Source organism: Stenella coeruleoalba (genome assembly GCF_951394435.1).
Source record: "Stenella coeruleoalba genome assembly, chromosome: 10".
NCBI classification, from domain to species: Eukaryota; Metazoa; Chordata; class Mammalia; order Artiodactyla; family Delphinidae; genus Stenella; species Stenella coeruleoalba.
In genome coordinates this window covers 37,138,413-37,156,102 of record NC_137156.1, presented here as the reverse complement: position 1 = coordinate 37,156,102, position 17,690 = coordinate 37,138,413, and the positions used below count along the sequence as shown (strand labels likewise).

At 36.0% G+C, this 17,690-nt stretch overlaps 1 protein-coding gene and 1 pseudogene across 16 annotated transcripts in view; both read left to right on the top strand.

The window, feature by feature from the left end:
* The window catches only part of DNAH8 (dynein axonemal heavy chain 8), a 327,201-nt gene that overhangs the window by 21,264 nt on the left and 288,247 nt on the right, over positions 1-17,690 (top strand). For 13 of the 15 annotated variants that reach the window (XR_013830241.1, XM_079934721.1, XM_079934724.1 and 10 more), the window contains 5 exons: positions 3,020-3,196; positions 5,433-5,546; positions 9,209-9,316; positions 11,681-11,782; positions 17,164-17,310. Coding sequence is in view for 14 of the 15 variants with exons in the window: in XM_079934721.1 (XP_079790847.1) it covers positions 3,020-3,196; positions 5,433-5,546; positions 9,209-9,316; positions 11,681-11,782; positions 17,164-17,310 (648 nt within the window). In the remaining variant the exon portion in view is untranslated. Of the gene's footprint in view, positions 1-3,019; positions 3,197-5,432; positions 5,547-9,208; positions 9,317-10,756; positions 11,500-11,680; positions 11,783-17,163; positions 17,311-17,690 lie in introns of those variants that run through there. The other 2 variants (XM_079934718.1, XM_079934715.1) reach the window with 2 other exon arrangements.
* On the top strand, positions 12,923-14,607 carry LOC307192349 (dnaJ homolog subfamily C member 2-like; annotated as a pseudogene). Its single transcript has 2 exons — positions 12,923-13,779; positions 13,858-14,607. The product of its transcript is annotated as a dnaJ homolog subfamily C member 2-like (transcript).

Sequence of the window (17,690 nt, the reverse complement as noted above, 5' to 3'; positions counted from 1 at the left end):
ATCTTTAAAAATGGTAATCCAGCCTCAATTTAGCTACCTCCAGTGACTAGAACCTTTGTGCTTTTTGTATTTTGGAAACACTTTCCTACTCCAGTGTTGTGAAGATATTCTCCTAAATTATTTATTTATTTTAAATACTGAAATATACAGAAATGAACAACAAATGAATAAAAATAAAATAAACAAATTATTGTAAAATTAACACCTGTGTAACTTTTGCACAAGACATAGAGCATTACCAGCACCTTGCAATCTCCATGCATTTTTCTTCCCAATTTTAACTCCCTTTTCTTCTCCCTAGTGGTAACCATTTTCTTGGCAATTATGTTGTTCAGTTCCATGCTTTTCTTTATAGTTTTACCCCCATCTCCTGTATTTTCTTTAAATGTTTTACCATTTAGGTTTTTAATCTTTCTGGAATTATTTTTGTGTGTGTATAATGTGAGGTAGGAATCTAATTTTGTCTTTTTCCATATGGTTAGCCAATTGTCTCAGAAGTGTATTTAGTAGTCCATTCTTTACCAGCAAATTTGTAATATCTATCAAGTCTCTAGACCCCTTTATCTATCCCACCTGTCTACTTATTTGTTTTTTGTACTCATACCATACTGCTTTAATTTATGTTGCTTTTTACTAAATCAACGTTTGGTATGGCAAGTCCCTTTCATTATTTTTCTTCAAAATTACATTGATTATTTCTGGTTGATTGTTCTTCCAAATTAATTTTAAGACTAGTTTGCTGGGGCTTCCCTGGTGGCGCAGTGGTTGAGAGTCTGCCTGCCGATGCAGGGGACGTAGGTTCGTGCCCCGGTCCGGGAAGATCCCACATGCCGCGGAGTGGCGGGGCCCATGAGCCATGGCCGCTGAGCCTGCGCGTCCGGAGCCTGTGCTCCACAACAGGAGGGGCCACAACAGTGAGAGGCCCGCGTACCGCAAAAAAAAAAAAAAAAAAAGAAGACTAGTTCGCTAAGTATCATGAAAAGAAAACCTTGTTGAGATTTTGACTGGAAATTTCATTGAATGAAATAAATTTCGTTTCATTAATTTAGAGAAAATTTCCATCTTTATATGTTGAATTTTTCCATCCATGAACATGGTATATTTCTCCACTGATTTAGGCCTTCTTTTGTGTGCTGAAAGTAAGTTTTCTAATTTTCTCCAAAAAGGTCTTGTACATTTTTTGTTAATCTCTAGATATCTTACATTGTTATTATTTGTTATAGCAAATACCGTCATTTTAGAAATTACATTTTCAGATTGCTAGATGGCTTGTAAAGAAATGCTACTGATATTTATATATACAGCCCCAAACCTTACTGAATTATTCACTTTTATTAATTGTAAAAGTTTGTCTTTAGATATTCTTGAATTTTTAAAATGTGGCCAACCATTCCCTCCATGATAATGCCATTGTTTTTTTATTTCCAATTCTTATACCTTTTGTTTACTTTCCTTATCCTGTGCTATGATCTCCATGACCTGGTTGAATGGAAGTGGGTGGTGATAGTGGCAAAATTGTCTTGTCTTTGGTTTTAAAGTGGTATTTTCTAAAATTTCATCTTTAAGTATGATGTTTTAAATCACAGCAAGATCCTTTTTGACCCATCTCCTAGAGAAATGGAAATAAAAACAAAAATAAACAAATGGGACCTAATGAAACTTAGAAGCTTTTGCACAGCAAAGGAAACCATAAACAAGATGAAAAGACAATCCTCAGAATGGGAGAAAATATTTGCAAATGAAGCAACCAACCGACAAAGGATTAATCTCCAAAATTTACCAGCAGCTCAATATCAAAAAAACAAACAACTCAATCCAAAAATGGGCAGAAGACGTAAATAGACATTTCTCCCAAGAAGATATACAGATTGCCAACAAACACATGAAAGGATGCTCAACATCACTAATCATTAGAGAAATGCAAATCAAAATTACAATGAGGTATCACCTCACACTAGTCAGAATGGCCATCATCAAAAAATCTAGAAACAATAAATGCTGGAGAGGGTGTGGAGAAAAGGGAACCCTCTTGCACTGTTGGTGGGAATGTAAATTGATACAGCCACTCTGGAGAAAAGTGTGGAGGTTCCTTACAAAACTAAAAATAGAACTGTCATATGACCCAGCCATCCCACTACTGGGCATATACCCTGAGAAAACCATAATTCAAAAAGAGTCATGTACCACAATGTTCATTGTAGCTCTGTTTACAATAGCCAGGACATGGTAGCAACCTAAGTGTCCATCGACAGATGAATGGATAAAGAAGATGTGGTACATATATACAATGGAATATTACTCAGCCATAAAAAGAAACGAAATTGAGTTATTTGTAGTGAGGTGGATGGACCTAGAGTCTGTCATACAGAGTGAAGTAAGTCAGAAAGAGAAAAACAAATACCGTATGCTAACACATATATGTGGAATCCAAAAAAAAAAAGGTTCTGAAGAACCTACAAGCAGGACAGGAATAAAGATGCAGACATAGAGAATGGACTTGAGGACACGGGGAGGGGGAAGGGTAAGCTGGGACGAAGTGAGAGAGTGGCATGGACTTATATATACACTACCAAATGTAAAATAGCTGGTGGGAAGCAGCCACATAGCACAGGGAGATCAGCTTGGTGCATTGTGACCACCTAGAGGGGTGGGATAGGGAGGGTGGGAGGGAGACACAAGCAGGAGGAGATATGGGAACATATGTATATATATAGCTGATTCACTTTGTTATACAGCAGAAACCAGCACACCATTGTAAAGCAATTATACTCCCATAAAGATGTTTAAAAATTATAATATACATGTAAAACAAAGTATGATATTTGCTGCAGACTTTTGGCAGGTACTAATTATCATGGTAAAGAAATTCTCTTCTAGTCTTAGTTTGCTAAGAGTTCTTAATATTATTCAGTTGTTGAATGTTATTTGTACTTTTAACTTTCTTTGAAAAGGTGCAAATAATGAGGTTCTAAAAGCAGAAAGTAACGTTTCTATACTCTGTGAACTTTTCTGATTGCAGGTACTTATTGAAAGTGTGCAGATGAGAAGAGAAGCTGATGACTCAGGTCCTCTCACTGAACTGGAACACTGGAAACGCATGTCAGCCAAATTCAGTTATATCATTGAACAGATTAAAGGGCCAAGTTGTAAGGCTGTTATAAATGTGCTTAATGTTGCACGCTCCAAACTCTTAAAGGTAAAAGGCCTTGTATTTTAAAGTTTACTTCAGAGCAACCAACTGGAAAATTACCCTTCTTGAACTGCTTCTTCACATCATATACTTTGCACCATGTATTTAGAAGTGTTAAAACTTTGAGTAAGGCTTTCTCTTGTACCATCGTTACTTCCAGAAGAGGAAAAGGAAGTATAGAAATGAAAATTTATTTCTCAATATTTCACACACCAATTTTGACAGTACTACTATGGGGTGATTGCTATTTATTTTTAAATTGTTTTTGAAATTGTAAATCAATAGAGGCTTATTGAATTAGAGGACTATATAGAAAGTCAAAAGCAAAAATGTCCTCTATCTTACATCTCATCCCCACTATTTCATCTCCTTTCCTAGAGGTCATATTTATTAACAGTTTAGCTTGATTCTCTCCAGGTCCTTTTCTGTTTCTTCCTTAAAAAAAAAAAAAAAATATATATATATATATATATATATATATATATATATTTGTTTTGTGTTTCTAAATTTTTAAAATTACATGGCATCATCATACTCTGTTTTTCTTTAACTCCTTGGTCCCCCCAGCAGCATATCTTGGAGAGTTATACCTATCAGATCAGGCTATTTCGTTTTCCATAATGTTAATGCATCAGGTTTTATTTAATCATTTTCTTGTTTTTAGACAAATTGTTTCCTTTCTTTTTTTGAACAGTCTTGAGATATAATTCACATATTACTCATTTCTGCCATTTAAGGAGCAAAATTCAGTGGTTTTTAGTACATTCACAGAGTTGTGCAACCATCACCACAATCAGTTTTAGAACATTTTATCACCTCAGAAAGAAACCCTGTACTCTTTAGCTATCACCTCCCATCTCCATCTGTCTCCTTCCCCTCATTCTAGCCCTAAGTAACCACCAATCCACTTTTTATCTCTATAGATTTGCTTGTTTTGGACATTTCATATAAATGGAATCATATAATATGTGGTCTTTTGTTACTGGTTTCTTTCACTTGGCATAATGTTTTCAAGGTTTATCCATGTTGTAGTATGTATCAGTAATTATTCCTTTTCACAGCTGAATAATGTTCCATTTTATAGATAACACCACATTTTGTTTATCAGTTTATGGATATTTGCATTATCTCTATTTTTTGGCTATTATGAATAATGCTGCTGTGAACATTCTTGTACACGTTCTTTTTTTATTTTTTTTGCGGTACGCGGGCCTCTCACTGCCGCGGCCTCTCCCGCCGCGGAGCACAGGCTCCGGACGCGCAGACCCAGCGGCCATGGCTCACGGACCCAGCCGCTCCACGGCATGTGGGATCTTCCCGGACCGGGGCACGAACCCGTGTCCCCTGCATCGGCAGGCAGACTCTCAACCACTGCGCCACCAGGGAAGCCCCTGGTACACGTTCTTGTGTGGACATATGTTGTCATTTTTCTTGTATATACCTGGGAGTGGAATTTCTGGCTCAATGTGTTTAACTTTTTGAGGAAAATTGTTCCTTTTCTATGTGTTCACAAACATTACTACAGTTAAAGCCTCTACACGCCTACAAGCAAGCATTTCCCTAGGGTGTATACTCCACAACTTTGTTAATACTTATTATCAGTTAAAAATTTTTGTTTGCCTGTCGAACATGTGGAAAATGGCTTGTTGTATTTTGCCTTTTCCTTATTAATAATGAAGTTGAGCATCTTTTAAAGTTTATTTGCTATTTGCATTTATTCTCCTGAGAATTGTTTGTTTCTATCTTTCCCTCACTCAGAAAGTTTCAGATATTGTTTTGTTCTGATTCTAGTAGTCCTTTATTACTATGGCTATTAATCAATTGTTATATATGGTGGATGAGGCAAACGGCCATGGTCCCTGAGCATCTCTGCACATTATTTCTGGATATGAAAAATACACTTTGCTGATGGGAATATTTTCTATCCTGAAGACCCAGAATAATGTAATGTCACTTTTCTAACCTAGAAAAGTCACTCCAGGTAGAAGCAGGTCTGGTTTAAGCCAACAGACAGAATGTTAATTACAAACAGAATGAGCCTTCAGTTTTAGTAAGTCACTTAAGGTTTTTATAATAACTTTAATTCTTAAATAATATAAGAAAAAGATATATCAATCACATTTAAGTATCTACTCTTTTAGTATATGAATGATTAGGGAAGACAGCTTGAATTTCATGATTAAACCTTAGCACAGTGATATATTTGGGTGTTTCATAGGACTCTTATACTTTCTTTTCTTAGAATTGGCGTGATTTGGATGCAAGAATCACAGATACAGCAAATGAATCAAAAGATAATGTCAGATATTTGTACACTCTAGAAAAAGTGTGTCAGCCTCTCTATAACTGTGATCTAGTAAGTATTCTTTTTAAAGTGTAGTTTAAAAAATTAGCGCATACACTTTGTTATAAAGCAGAAACTAACACACCATTGTAAAGCAATTATACTCCAATAAAGATGTTAAATAAAATAAAATAAAAATTAGCGCATAAAATCGATTTAATATGTGTGTATTGGGAAAAACATATTGCAGAAAAGTTATTTAAAAGATATCTTTTCCTATTATATATCTGTAATGAATTATAAACTATATTTATTATTTTAACCTACATTTAAATATATAGCATTATCATAACTATGACCTGATTTGTGAATTGAGAAAGACAAATATATTAGTTATTCATTGCTTCATAACAAATTACCCCAGAACCGAGTGGCTTGAAACAATAAGCATTTATTATATCACAGTTTTTGTAGGTCAGGAATTTAGGGACAGCATAGCTGAGTACCTCTGCTTCAGGGTCTCTCATGAGGCCACACTCAAGCTGCTGTCTTGGGATGTGGTCTCTTCTGAAGGGGAGGCTGACTGGGGAGGGTCCACTTCTATTGCACACCACATGGGCCTTTGCACAGGACAACTCGCTTCCCCTAGAGTGAGTGACCCAGGAGTGAGCAAGAGAAAGTGCCCAACTAGCATTACGCTGATACCAAAGCCAGATAAGAACACCTCAAGAAAATAAAATTACAGGTCAATACTCCTGATGAATAGAGATGCAGAAATTATCAACAAAACAGTGGCAAACCAAATTCCACGGCACATTAAAAGGATCACACACTAAGATCAAAGGGGATTTATTCCTGGAATGCAAAGATGGTTCAACATATGCAAATGGATAAATGTGATACACCACATTAATAGAATGAAAGATAAAAATCATATGATTATTTCAATAGATGCAGAAAAAGCATTTGACAAAATACAACACCCTTTCATGATAAAAGCTCTCAATAGAGTATAGAAGGAATGTACCTCAACATAATAAAAGAATACATATCCCTTAAAAATTGTATAAATAAAATAAACATGCAAAAATAATGTATATGAATATTATAACATCTCTGTACTTTTAAAAATATATTTAAAGCTTTTCACTATAAAAAGTAAACTTGGAAGAAAGATATAATGCTTTTTGCTGTTACCAAGACCTGTAAATTTTAAGGTATACTAATTTCAACTTCTTGATTCAAAAGACTTATTTAAATTCATATAATTTTCAAATCTTTTAGTTTTGGTTTTAGTTCTTTTCATCCTAGTATTTTTTTTTTCATCCTAGTAATTTAAAAAACTTTGTTCAATTCCTCTAGCGATGCATGTACTTTATTATTATTGTTATCATTGAGCTTTTTACATTCTCTGATGTAAGAATGTTTCTAACATTATCTTTTGAAATTAGAGAAGTACTGTTAGTATTAAGTCTTATAATTTCTTCCCCCTCATATACCAACTATTTCTGTAGATTCAAAAATTCTTTTTTTCTCATTTTCTTTATTCTCCTTAAGATAAACCAGAAGCTGCTGTTTAGTTTGTAACTGTCAGTTGAGCAGGAAAAGTGTAGAGGACTCATGCTTCCATTTCTTGTTGATAAAATTTTATGAGTTTTGTGTTTCATTTTATCATCTTGGTATTGTGCTATTGGCATATCGACTAATATATTTTATGCATAAAATGTGCGAACACTATGTATAGATAAGAACTGTGCACTCAAGGAGCTACTATTATAAATAATGATGTTTAAAATTCAGATGAAGGGTATTTCCCCGGTTGGCCCATTTGATACTGTCTCCAGGCCTTTTTCATTCTTTGTAGAGTTGCCTTATTGAGGGTGGAAGGGACTCCTAGGCATATTTTAATTAGAATCTTTTTGGTCTACAGATAACACGTATAATATGAATTCTGACAGGGTTAACTACAAAGTGACGATACTAATTTCCATAAGCCACATAAAATTGATTTCATTATGTCATGGTTACACCTCACAGCTAGGACATACAGTACACTCAAAAGTAGTTGTTCTTCCTGGCTTATTTATTCCACCACTATTAAAAAATCTTTTTATATATTTTAAATTGTCCTAGCAATTAAAAGTCCAGCTCCTTGAGGGTGGGAAGGCCACTGACCTTCTGTTGTTCTTCCATAGTGATTTATGATTTACATCAAGGTTAAAAGCAGGATCTCAAAATCTCGGGCACATAGCTGTGGTTATGCTACAGCTCTAGGACCTTGGACAAGGTACTCTACATCTCTATTTTCTCATTTGCAAAATGGGAATAATCATAACACTTTATTTTATAGATTCTAAGACTTTTCTTTCACATTTTAACATCTCTGTATTCAGAGCACAACTTACAGTCAGTCAGGTTTTATGAATCATTGTCAAGGTGACTTGACACCATCTGAGATTATTAGTTCTTTCCTTGCGGGGGAAGGAAAGAACTAATGTTTGTTTTGTTTTTGGTACCATGGGTGTGAATTCAGACTACAGTGATCGAGCCCCAGCTTGTGGAACAAGTTCTCAGGATAGTTTATTTTCCACTCCTCCCCCAAGGAGCAGGATTGGGACAGGTAGGCTTTATCCCTGTCTTTTTCTCCATGGCTTGTTAATTTCATGCATCGTTTGGTGGCTTAGATTTTTGTAGGAGTTAGACCCCCCATCTTGAGCCTTTTGTTTCCCTTCTTCAGTAGACTGTAAAGCAGTGGTACAGTCTTACAATCAGTGATGTTTTAGATCTGATGAAATCAAACCTGCCTTAAATGGTCATTGTTGGGACTTCCCTGGTGGTGCAGTGGCTAAGACTCCACGCTCCCAATGCAGGGGGCTGGGGTTTGATGCCTGGTCAGGGAACTAGATCCCACATGCGTGCTGCAACTGAGAGTTCGCATGCCGCAACTAAGACCCAGTGCAACCAAATAAATAAATAAATATTTTAAAAAATGGTCATTGTCAACATAAATTAAGATAATATGTGAAGCTCTTCACCTAGTGCCTGGTGCATAGTAATCATTCAATATACATTAGCAATAGTTTGATATCTCAGATGCACTTGCTCTGCTTTGCTCTATGCTGTTCTACTTGATGGCTCTAGGCTGTTCTACCTATTTCACTTCTCTGTGTGTGTCGTTTCCACCCTGCCTTGACCTCCTCCAGGATAGTTTCTTTATATTTGGAATTCTCTCAATATTCTCAGGACTTCGTGGTACTTAGTAGGTTTGCTGAAAGGTGAATTGAGTTGAATAATGAGGAAATGAGTTCTAGTCTGATCTCTGTTTCTAATTAGCTTTCTGGCCATACATTAGTCACTTTACCCTTTAAGATATCAGTTTCTTCATCCTTAAAAAGAGCAAGTTGAGCTATTAATACTTAAAATCACTTTCACCTCCAATATTTTATCTTTAAATAAAATTTTAAGTTTACACGTACAGAAAAGTTGCCGTGATAGTACAGAATTCTTTTCATCTAATTTCTCCTGTTAACATCTTGCAATACCTTGGTACCTTTGTCAAAATTCACGTCCTTTCTCTGTTTCAGTATCCAGTCAAGGATACCATGTTGCTTTTAGTAAAATTTGACTTTTAAGATTAAAATGTTACACTGTTTTATGTATGTTTAGAGTTTTGAATATTATAGGATGGGGGTTATTAAAAATATAAATGTATGCTTAATATATTTCAATTTTAGGTTTCCATGGCACATGGGATACAAAATTTGATAAATGCCATCAAAATGATTCACAGTGTGTCAAGGTATTATAATACTTCGGAGAGAATGACCTCATTGTTTATCAAGGTAAGTTTCTAAGGGAAGAAATCACATTGTAACCCTGTGAAAAGGTTAACAGTGCTTTCCCTCTGAGCCAGGGAAGGGAATTGGGAACTTCGGGTGCCTCTCAGAGTTCTGGATTTTCATACTTTGTGGAAAAGAAAAGAAAGGCATGCCTGGAGTCAGTTGTACTTAATTGAAGGGGGACCTTTCTGCTTGTCAGAGGTAAACCCCCAGGTTTTTTGTTTAAAAGTAACTGATGATTTTCTAATTTATTTGTTCCAAATAGTTTTGCATAAGAGCTAAGAATTGTGCCTAGACTGTTACAAGAAACGAAGAAGGACTCTACATAATGATCAAGGGAAAAATAATGCTTCTTTAGCTACTCCCACCCACACTGTGGTTTATGTAAAATCTTCCCATTTAGTGCCATATGATTAATTATTTTAAATAATTGGAAAAATCATCCAAGAAACACAGGAGTAGAATTTACTTATAAACAATTCAAGCAGAACGTAACAGTCACATTTCAACTTTCTTTTAGATCAAAGAATAGATTTAATCATTGTCTATGTCCCAAGCAAGGCAAGAACCTTAGGATTCTTCCCTGTCACTTGTCTTCCTCCTTGCTACATGTTCCACATTGAGATTTCTAGTTCCATATTATTGTTACTGTGTTTTCAGTGTATGAATCAACAAGTGATCAGACTAAAATCTAAGTATTGCTAGCATTTTTGATCACCTCTGTTTTGTGATTTCCACATCTTCCTCTGCCTTGGATTTATTATTTCTTTTGCTGAAAAAAATTCTTCAGTAGTTCTGTGGTGAACCCCCTGAATTCCTGCATGTCTGAAAATCACTTCATTTTGTCTTACCACTGAAATGTTAGTTTGAGATTCTTAAGTTCAATATAATTTTTTCCTGGAACTGTAAAGATACTGTTGTATACTATCTACAATTGTTGATAAGAAATTTGATGCTAATCTGATTTTTTTCCTTTGTGGGAAACCTATTTTATTCTCCCAGGAAGCTTGTAGGATTTTTTCTTCATTCTTGAACTTCTAAAATTTCAAAGTGATGTGGTTCTTTTTACCTTTATCTTGTTCTATACTTGCTGGGTTGTTTCATTCCCAAGACTTTCCTCTCTCTTCATTCCTGGGAAGTTTTCCTGTTTACCTCTGATTATTCCTTATCCACCTATTCAATTTATTCTCTCCCCTTGAATCTAAAATCCATGTTCCTTAACTTTTTTTTTGGGGGGGGGTCCATCTTTGTCCTTTGATCTTTCAGCTCACTCATTGACTGTTCATTTATGTCCCAATTGCTGGTCGGTGCATCAAAAAAAAATTCAATTTCTGAGTTCTTTTCTTTTATGATGTAAAAATCCTCTCATATCTTTCCTATAAACTTAGTTAATAAAAAATATTTTAAAAGATTTTACATATATCTTTTCTGTATTTTCTCTCTTTGTTGAATTTAATGCTTCTGTTACCATGTTTGTTTTCTTCAGTTGCTTGGTGATTCTTGGTTGTCTGCCCATCTTTGTGTTTGAGACTGCTGATTTGCCTCCCTGTTCTGTTTATTTTGTCTGTCTCTTGTGAGTAAGGAGTATAACTTACTGTTTGGAGGGGAGTGAGAATAGCTTTTTCTCTGATATGTCCTCCTGGGAGTGCAGTAGCTACCTGGGCCACACTTCTCGAAGACTGTGGTCCACACTCATACCTTTGTCCTTTCAGCATATGTCGCTGTTGCCTGCTGTACAAGTTGCTCTAAATTCGGTGTTCAGGGTTACAACTGAGGGTTACCTCACATTGTCTCCCATCTTGAAAAATTTCCATAACTGTTCTACCTTCAAGTAACCTTCTCCAGAACCGGGTTCTGGCTTTCTCTAGTCTTTTTTTTTTTTCTCTGTAGATTTGGTACTGTGTGATTTCCATATTTTAGGAATTCTCCAAAATTTCTGTGTGTCAGCCTGCCATCTTGATTTAACTTCCAGACCATTTAAATGGCTGTCTTGCTTTTTCTTTTTTCCTTCTTTATTTTGGGGGATGTGAGAGGTGGTTAACTTAATATTTAGTTTGCATGTTGAAGGATGGAGAAGAATCACAGTTGGACTGGATCAAGACCTAATTAGAGGAGAACTAGACAAAGAGAAAATATAGTTGACTTTGAAATTGATGGCCTCAGTGACGTAGACTTAAATACAGTAGGTAAATGTGACTTTGGGTTTTCTTTGTTTTACCCGGAATGTATATTTCTTTGTTTTTATATTCTGTAATTAATTCATTCCATAAGGTTTCTATTTATCATATTTTTATGCTTCTGATTTAAAAAACTTAAATTTTATTTCTTTCTCTACCTATAGTTATTCTGGACTTATATTTATTTTAGGTAACAAATCAAATGGTGACAGCATGTAAAGCATATATTTCTGATGGGGGAACTAACCACGTATGGGATCAGGAAATACCAGTTGTACTAAAGAAAATTCAGGTTTGTATAAGTATTTTTATTTTCATAAAGTAAAGCTTTTACCATCTGGCCCACTTTTGCTTACTTTTTTCATTGACAAAGCATGTTAGCTTTGAAAAAACATTGTACAGAGTAGCATGAGCATATAAGAAGAACTTCATTAAAATTATCTACTTCCCTTTATGCTTAGTGCTCCTGTTAGGGCATAATTTAATCCTCATCTTGTCCATGGCTGCCTGTATCAGACACCTCGCATGTGCCATTTCATATGCTCTGGCCCCCATCTTTTACTCCAGCCCCTGTTAGTTTCATTTTCTTGCCTTTTTGCATTGGTTAGGATTGCCATGCATCCTTAAATGGACCTGGTAATAGTTGGCATCTGATTCTGATCTTCTTTTAGAAGAAAATGCTTCTAACATTTCCCCATTTAGTTTGATGCTTTAATACATCATTGATTAGATTCAAGGAAGTTTTATTCCTAGTTTTAGTACTAGGAGATACTATTAAAAGTTATGAATGGGTTTTGAAAAAATTTTTCAGCACATATTTTTGAGGAGCTTATAAGATTTTTCTCCTCAATCTATTAATGTTATAGATGACATTTTTAGGTTTTCTAAAATGAAACTATTCTAATATCCCTAGGATAAACTCGACTTAGTCATGGTGTAATTATCTTTTTAAAAACATTCTTAAGTTCACTTTGCTACAATTTTCTTTAGGGCTTTTTGCAACTATATTCATGAGAGAGATAGCCTGTAATTTTTCCTTTCTCATAGTGTCCTTGTTAGTGTTTCTGGCACTAAGGTCTCAGAATAAGTACGACTGGAGGAGGGGAAGGAAGTACTCCCCTCTTTTCTAGCCTCTAGAAGAGTTTGTAGAAAATCAAAGCGATCTGTTATTTTGAAAGTCTGAAAGAAATGGCCATACCAGCAAGTCTCCATCTGGAAGTGGTTATTGGCTTTCTTCATGTGCTGGTTCCTGGGCTTCGTAGAGCCTAGGTGGGAGGCTGGGACTGTTGCGGTAGAGCAAGAAAGGATGCTCAGTGCCCTCCACCTAGGACGTGAACTGCTGTGCTTGCAGGGTTGGCCCTGAGCACTCTCATCACCACTCTCTGACCTCTGGAATTGGAGGATAAGAAAGAGTTGTCAGAGGAAACATAAGATGTACTTAAGTGAAACAGAAGATGAGGAATTGCAGTTAGGATAGTTTCTCTTCCTGAAAACACTTGATCTCAACGACTGGAAGAACCAGAATCATTATGCAGTTCTTGGATTTGTTCATGTAAAATACAAAGTTATGCAGAGAGAGACCAAAGCAGCACATAAAGCAGTGGTTCTAAACAATACCAAAAGCAGCTGGTGAATCCGTTAAAGAAGGAGATAATGACAACTTCACTTGCATAACTGAAACTTATGAAATGTCTGAGTCAGTGAAAAGAGGAGAAATTAACAGTGTAGATCTTACTTTTGATAACTCAGTTCCTTAGAAAAGTGAAGCAAAGGACAATTTCTTCTAAGTGTTTTCCCAAGTGTTTGAAATGCATTACAGGTGGTAAAAAAGAAAAAGTTCCTAAACTTGGTGATATGAATTCATCATTTGATGATGCAGAGGCATTTTATTCCTGCTGGCATAATTTTTATTACTGGAGAGAATTTTTCTTATTTAAATGAAGGAAAAAAAGCAGAATGTCATGATGAAAGGAGAGAGATTGAAAAGCAGAACAGAGCAGCAAGGGCACAAAGGAAAAAGAAGAAATGAATTGAATGTTAGATGATAATGCATATAACTGTGATGCAAGGATTTTAAAAATTCAAAGAAAAAGAAAAAGCCAAGAAAGAAGCAGAGGAAAAAGCAAAAGCTGAAGGAAAATTGAAGAAGGAAGAAGCTAAAGAAAAGCAGAGATGAGGTGAATTAGGAGCTGCTTGGATAGGTAAGGAGAAAGAGGAAGTTAGACAAAAGGCATTACTGGCAAAGAAGAAAAAGGATAACCAGGAAAAAAAGCCATTAAGAGGGAAAGGCAATATCAAATCATTATGTTGTATGCCTGAAACTAATATAATGTTATATGTCAATTATATAAGAAAAGAGAAAGGTAGCAAAAACTTCAAAATTCATGGAAGACCTGGAATTACTTTCCTGATGATGAGATAAAGCCGGTTAAAATGATGGAAGAAGTGGAAAAACTTTGCGATAGGCTCGAACTTGCAAGCTTACTGTATTTAAATGAAACGTTCACATCACCTACAAAAGAAATAGGAATTGCTGCTCTGCCAAAACAGAAGAAATTAATGAGCAAATTAGAAAAGAGAAAGAGGAAATTGAGGCTTGTGTGTGCCAAGTATCTAAGAATGCAGAGACATCAACTGTTGAAGGTGGAAATGGCAGTAAAAATTTGTCAGAAGAGAATTGATCTGCACTTGCTAATTAAAACTGTGAGCCTCTTTCTTGCTGGGACAAATTCAAGATGGGAAGTTATTGCCAAGTACATGAACACGCATTCTACTTCTGGAAGTCAAAAGAACTGCCAAAGATTTTATTGGCAAAGAACCGTCTCCCAAAACTTGGCCCTCATCAGAAAGACGACATACTGTGTGGAGTAGAGCCTCAGACTGTCAATATAACACCTCAGAACAATTTGGAAATCCATGTGCAGATTTCACCTCTTGACAACAGAAGCACAGAAGCTTTTGGAATGAGCTTTGAAAATGTATCCAGTAAAGATACCTGAAAGATGTAGCGTGTATCAGAATTTCATTTCGTTATGGCTGAGTAATATCCCATTGTATGGATAGACCCCATTTTGTTTATTCATTCGTCTTTTGATAGACATTTGGATTGTTACCACCTTCCGACTACTGTGAATAATGCTGCTATGAACACTGCTGTTTAATGATCTCTTTGAGTCTCTGCTTTCAATTATTTTGGGTATATACCTAGAAGTGAAATTGCTGGATCATATGGCAGTTCTGTTTTTAACTTTTTGTGGAACCACCATACTGTTTTCCCTAGCAGCTCTTCCATTTCACGTTCTCACCAGCAATGCACAAGAGTTCCAGTTTCTCCACACTGTGCCAATACTTGTTATTTTCTCTTTTTTTTGGTAATAGGTATCCTAATGCATATGAAATGGTATCTTATTGTGTTTTGATTTGCATGTCCCTAATGGCTAGTGATGGTTGAGCATCTTTTCATGTGCTTATTGGCCATTTGTATATCTTCTTTGGAGACATGGCTATTCAAATCCTTTACTCATTTTTGAAGTGGGTTCTGTTTTTGTTGAGTTGGAGGAGTTCTTTATATATTCTAGATATTAATCCCTTATATATATGTTTTATGAATACATATTGCTTCATTTAAAAAAACTAGTTATTTGACTATTCTTTCTATTTCTTCTTGAGACAGTTTTTGTAAGTTTATATTTTTGAGGAATTTCTTCAATTTTTCTAAAATTTGTAATTTATTGGCATAATGTTGACAATATTCTCTTACTAATCTTTGCCTTGTTATGTAATATGTCCCCTTATTCATTAACAATATTACTTATCTTCTCTGTTTTCTTAATCATTCTTGCTCACTCAATCCTCAGATTCAGAACAACCCATCCTCCTCCCAGGAGTTTATCACTTCTGTTTTCGTTGTTATTGTTATTTGCTGGATTCCATGTTTCCCTCTATAGTTTCTCCAGGGTTAATTTTGGGAGTGGGAGTGAGAAATCATTCCCCCCAAATTGTCCAATTGGCAGAAACCAGGACTCTTGACATAGAACTTAGCAATTTATTCTCATAATTGTTTTAATATGCTTCAAGTCACTAGCCATTTACTTACTGAATTAGAAATGAAAGCTTGGTTTTCTGCATTCTAGTTTAACTTGCTTTCTACTACATCTGAAATTTTTTCAGGAAACTTTTATTGTATAGTTTTGGGGAATAATTTTCAGATGAGTTGGAGGAAGCAATGAGAAGAATTGTTATTTAGGATGTTATCTGTCCAACAGGAAGGAATTGGTTGGTGAAGAAGAAGTAATAGAAAGTAATTCCTATTAGATGGCATATTCCAGGAGGGTAGGGATCTTATCTGTACTCCTAGCATCTCAAGGAGTTCCTAACATATGGTAGGCACCAAGAAACTTTCTTTTTTTAAAATATTTATTTGGCTGCGCTGGCATCTTTATTGGCACATGCGAGATCTTCATTGTGGCATGCTGGATTTTTTTAGTTGCAGCATGCAGGATCTAGTTCCTTGACCAGGGATCAAACCCGGGTCCCCTGCATTGGGAGCCTGGAGTCTTAACCACTGGACCACCAGGGAAGTCCTTAAACTTTTGTTTAATAAGTGGAAAAATAATCAGTGACCTCGAAGAGAGTAATGATTCTGTTTTAGAGGTTGAGAGGTGGGGAGGCGTATCATAGCTAGAAGTAGGTATGAGACTAGTTATATAAGCTTGAATGTTTATAGAATCACCTGGGCAACTGGTTGAAAGTACGGCTTCCTGAGTCTGACTCACAGAGATTCTGACTTAGTGGCTGAGGCAGGCAGAATAAAGATGTCCACATCCTGATCCCCGGAATTTGTGACTATGTTATATTAAATGTCAAGGGGAATTAAGGTTACAGGAGGAATTAAGGTTGGAGAGATTATCCTGGATTATCTAAGTGGGACCAACGTAAGCACAAAGGTCCTTATAGAGTGAAGAGGGAGATGGAAGAGTCAGAACCAGGGAGCTGGCATTATGTTAAAGATTTGACTGGCCATCGGTGGCTTTGAAAAAGTTTAACATTATTTTTTTTTTAAGACGGTTTGGTTAGCTGGACATGACAGTAAGTTCCTACTGGAGCCTAGTGACAATGTCCTCCTTTTTTAGCCTGGTTGAACTGACCTGGTATAGCTGTAGTCAAATATTAGGATTTCAGCAATGCACCCATCAAAGACTTTATGATCTCCTCATGGAGAACTGACAGTTGGATGATAAATCAGTATTGCACAGTCTTAATGTTTTTTATACCTGTATGTGAATAATGCTGATTAAAAGATGCCAACTGACTAGATAGATAATTGAAAATAGACAGAATTGATACATAATTTTTGGCCTCCTGGGAGCTCTGATTAGCCATGAAAACATGACAACAAATAGTGTATGTGGTAACTTTGATAAGGATAAGAGTTAAGGGGAAATAATGAGGATAAAGAAGATGAGACTATATTGTAAAATAGAAAAAAAAACTGTATTGATTTTCATAGGCCTTTCAATGTGTGGGCAGAGAACTTGAATTTTCAATGTTAACAGCGGCAGCCCCTATTGAGGGGTTGATGTGATCAGTTTTGTGTGAGGATAGAATTTTTGAATATTTCACTCATAAACAAGTGTCTCACTATGTATTATACCCCTTTTAAATCTCTCATAGGACTGCATTTTTCTATTCAAGGAGTATCAGACATCTTTTCACAAAACGAGGAAACAGATTTTAGAATCCTCAGGGGAGAAATCTTTTGAGGTTTCAGAAATGTATATATTTGGAAAATTTGAAGCTTTCTGCAAAAGACTGGAGAAGGTAAGCGTCGTGCAGCCACAGTTGCCACTACCAACCGTACCTTTCCAGTTATTTCATACTTTATGTAGCATCACTGAGAATTATTTTTCCAGATCTCTTGTCTTACTATTGATCTGACTCATCCACTATCACTCATAGATTACTGCATTTTATTTTATTTATTTTATTTTTTAATTTTTTTGCGTTACGTGGGCCTCTCACTGTTGTGGCCCCTCCTGTTGCGGAGCACAGGCTCCAGACACGCAGGCTCAGTGGCCGTGGCTCGTGGGCCCAGCTGCTCCGTGGCATGTGGAATCTTCCCGGACCGGGGCACGAACCCACATCCCCTGCATCGGCAGGCGGACTCTCAACCACTGCGCCACCAGGGAAGCCCTACTGCA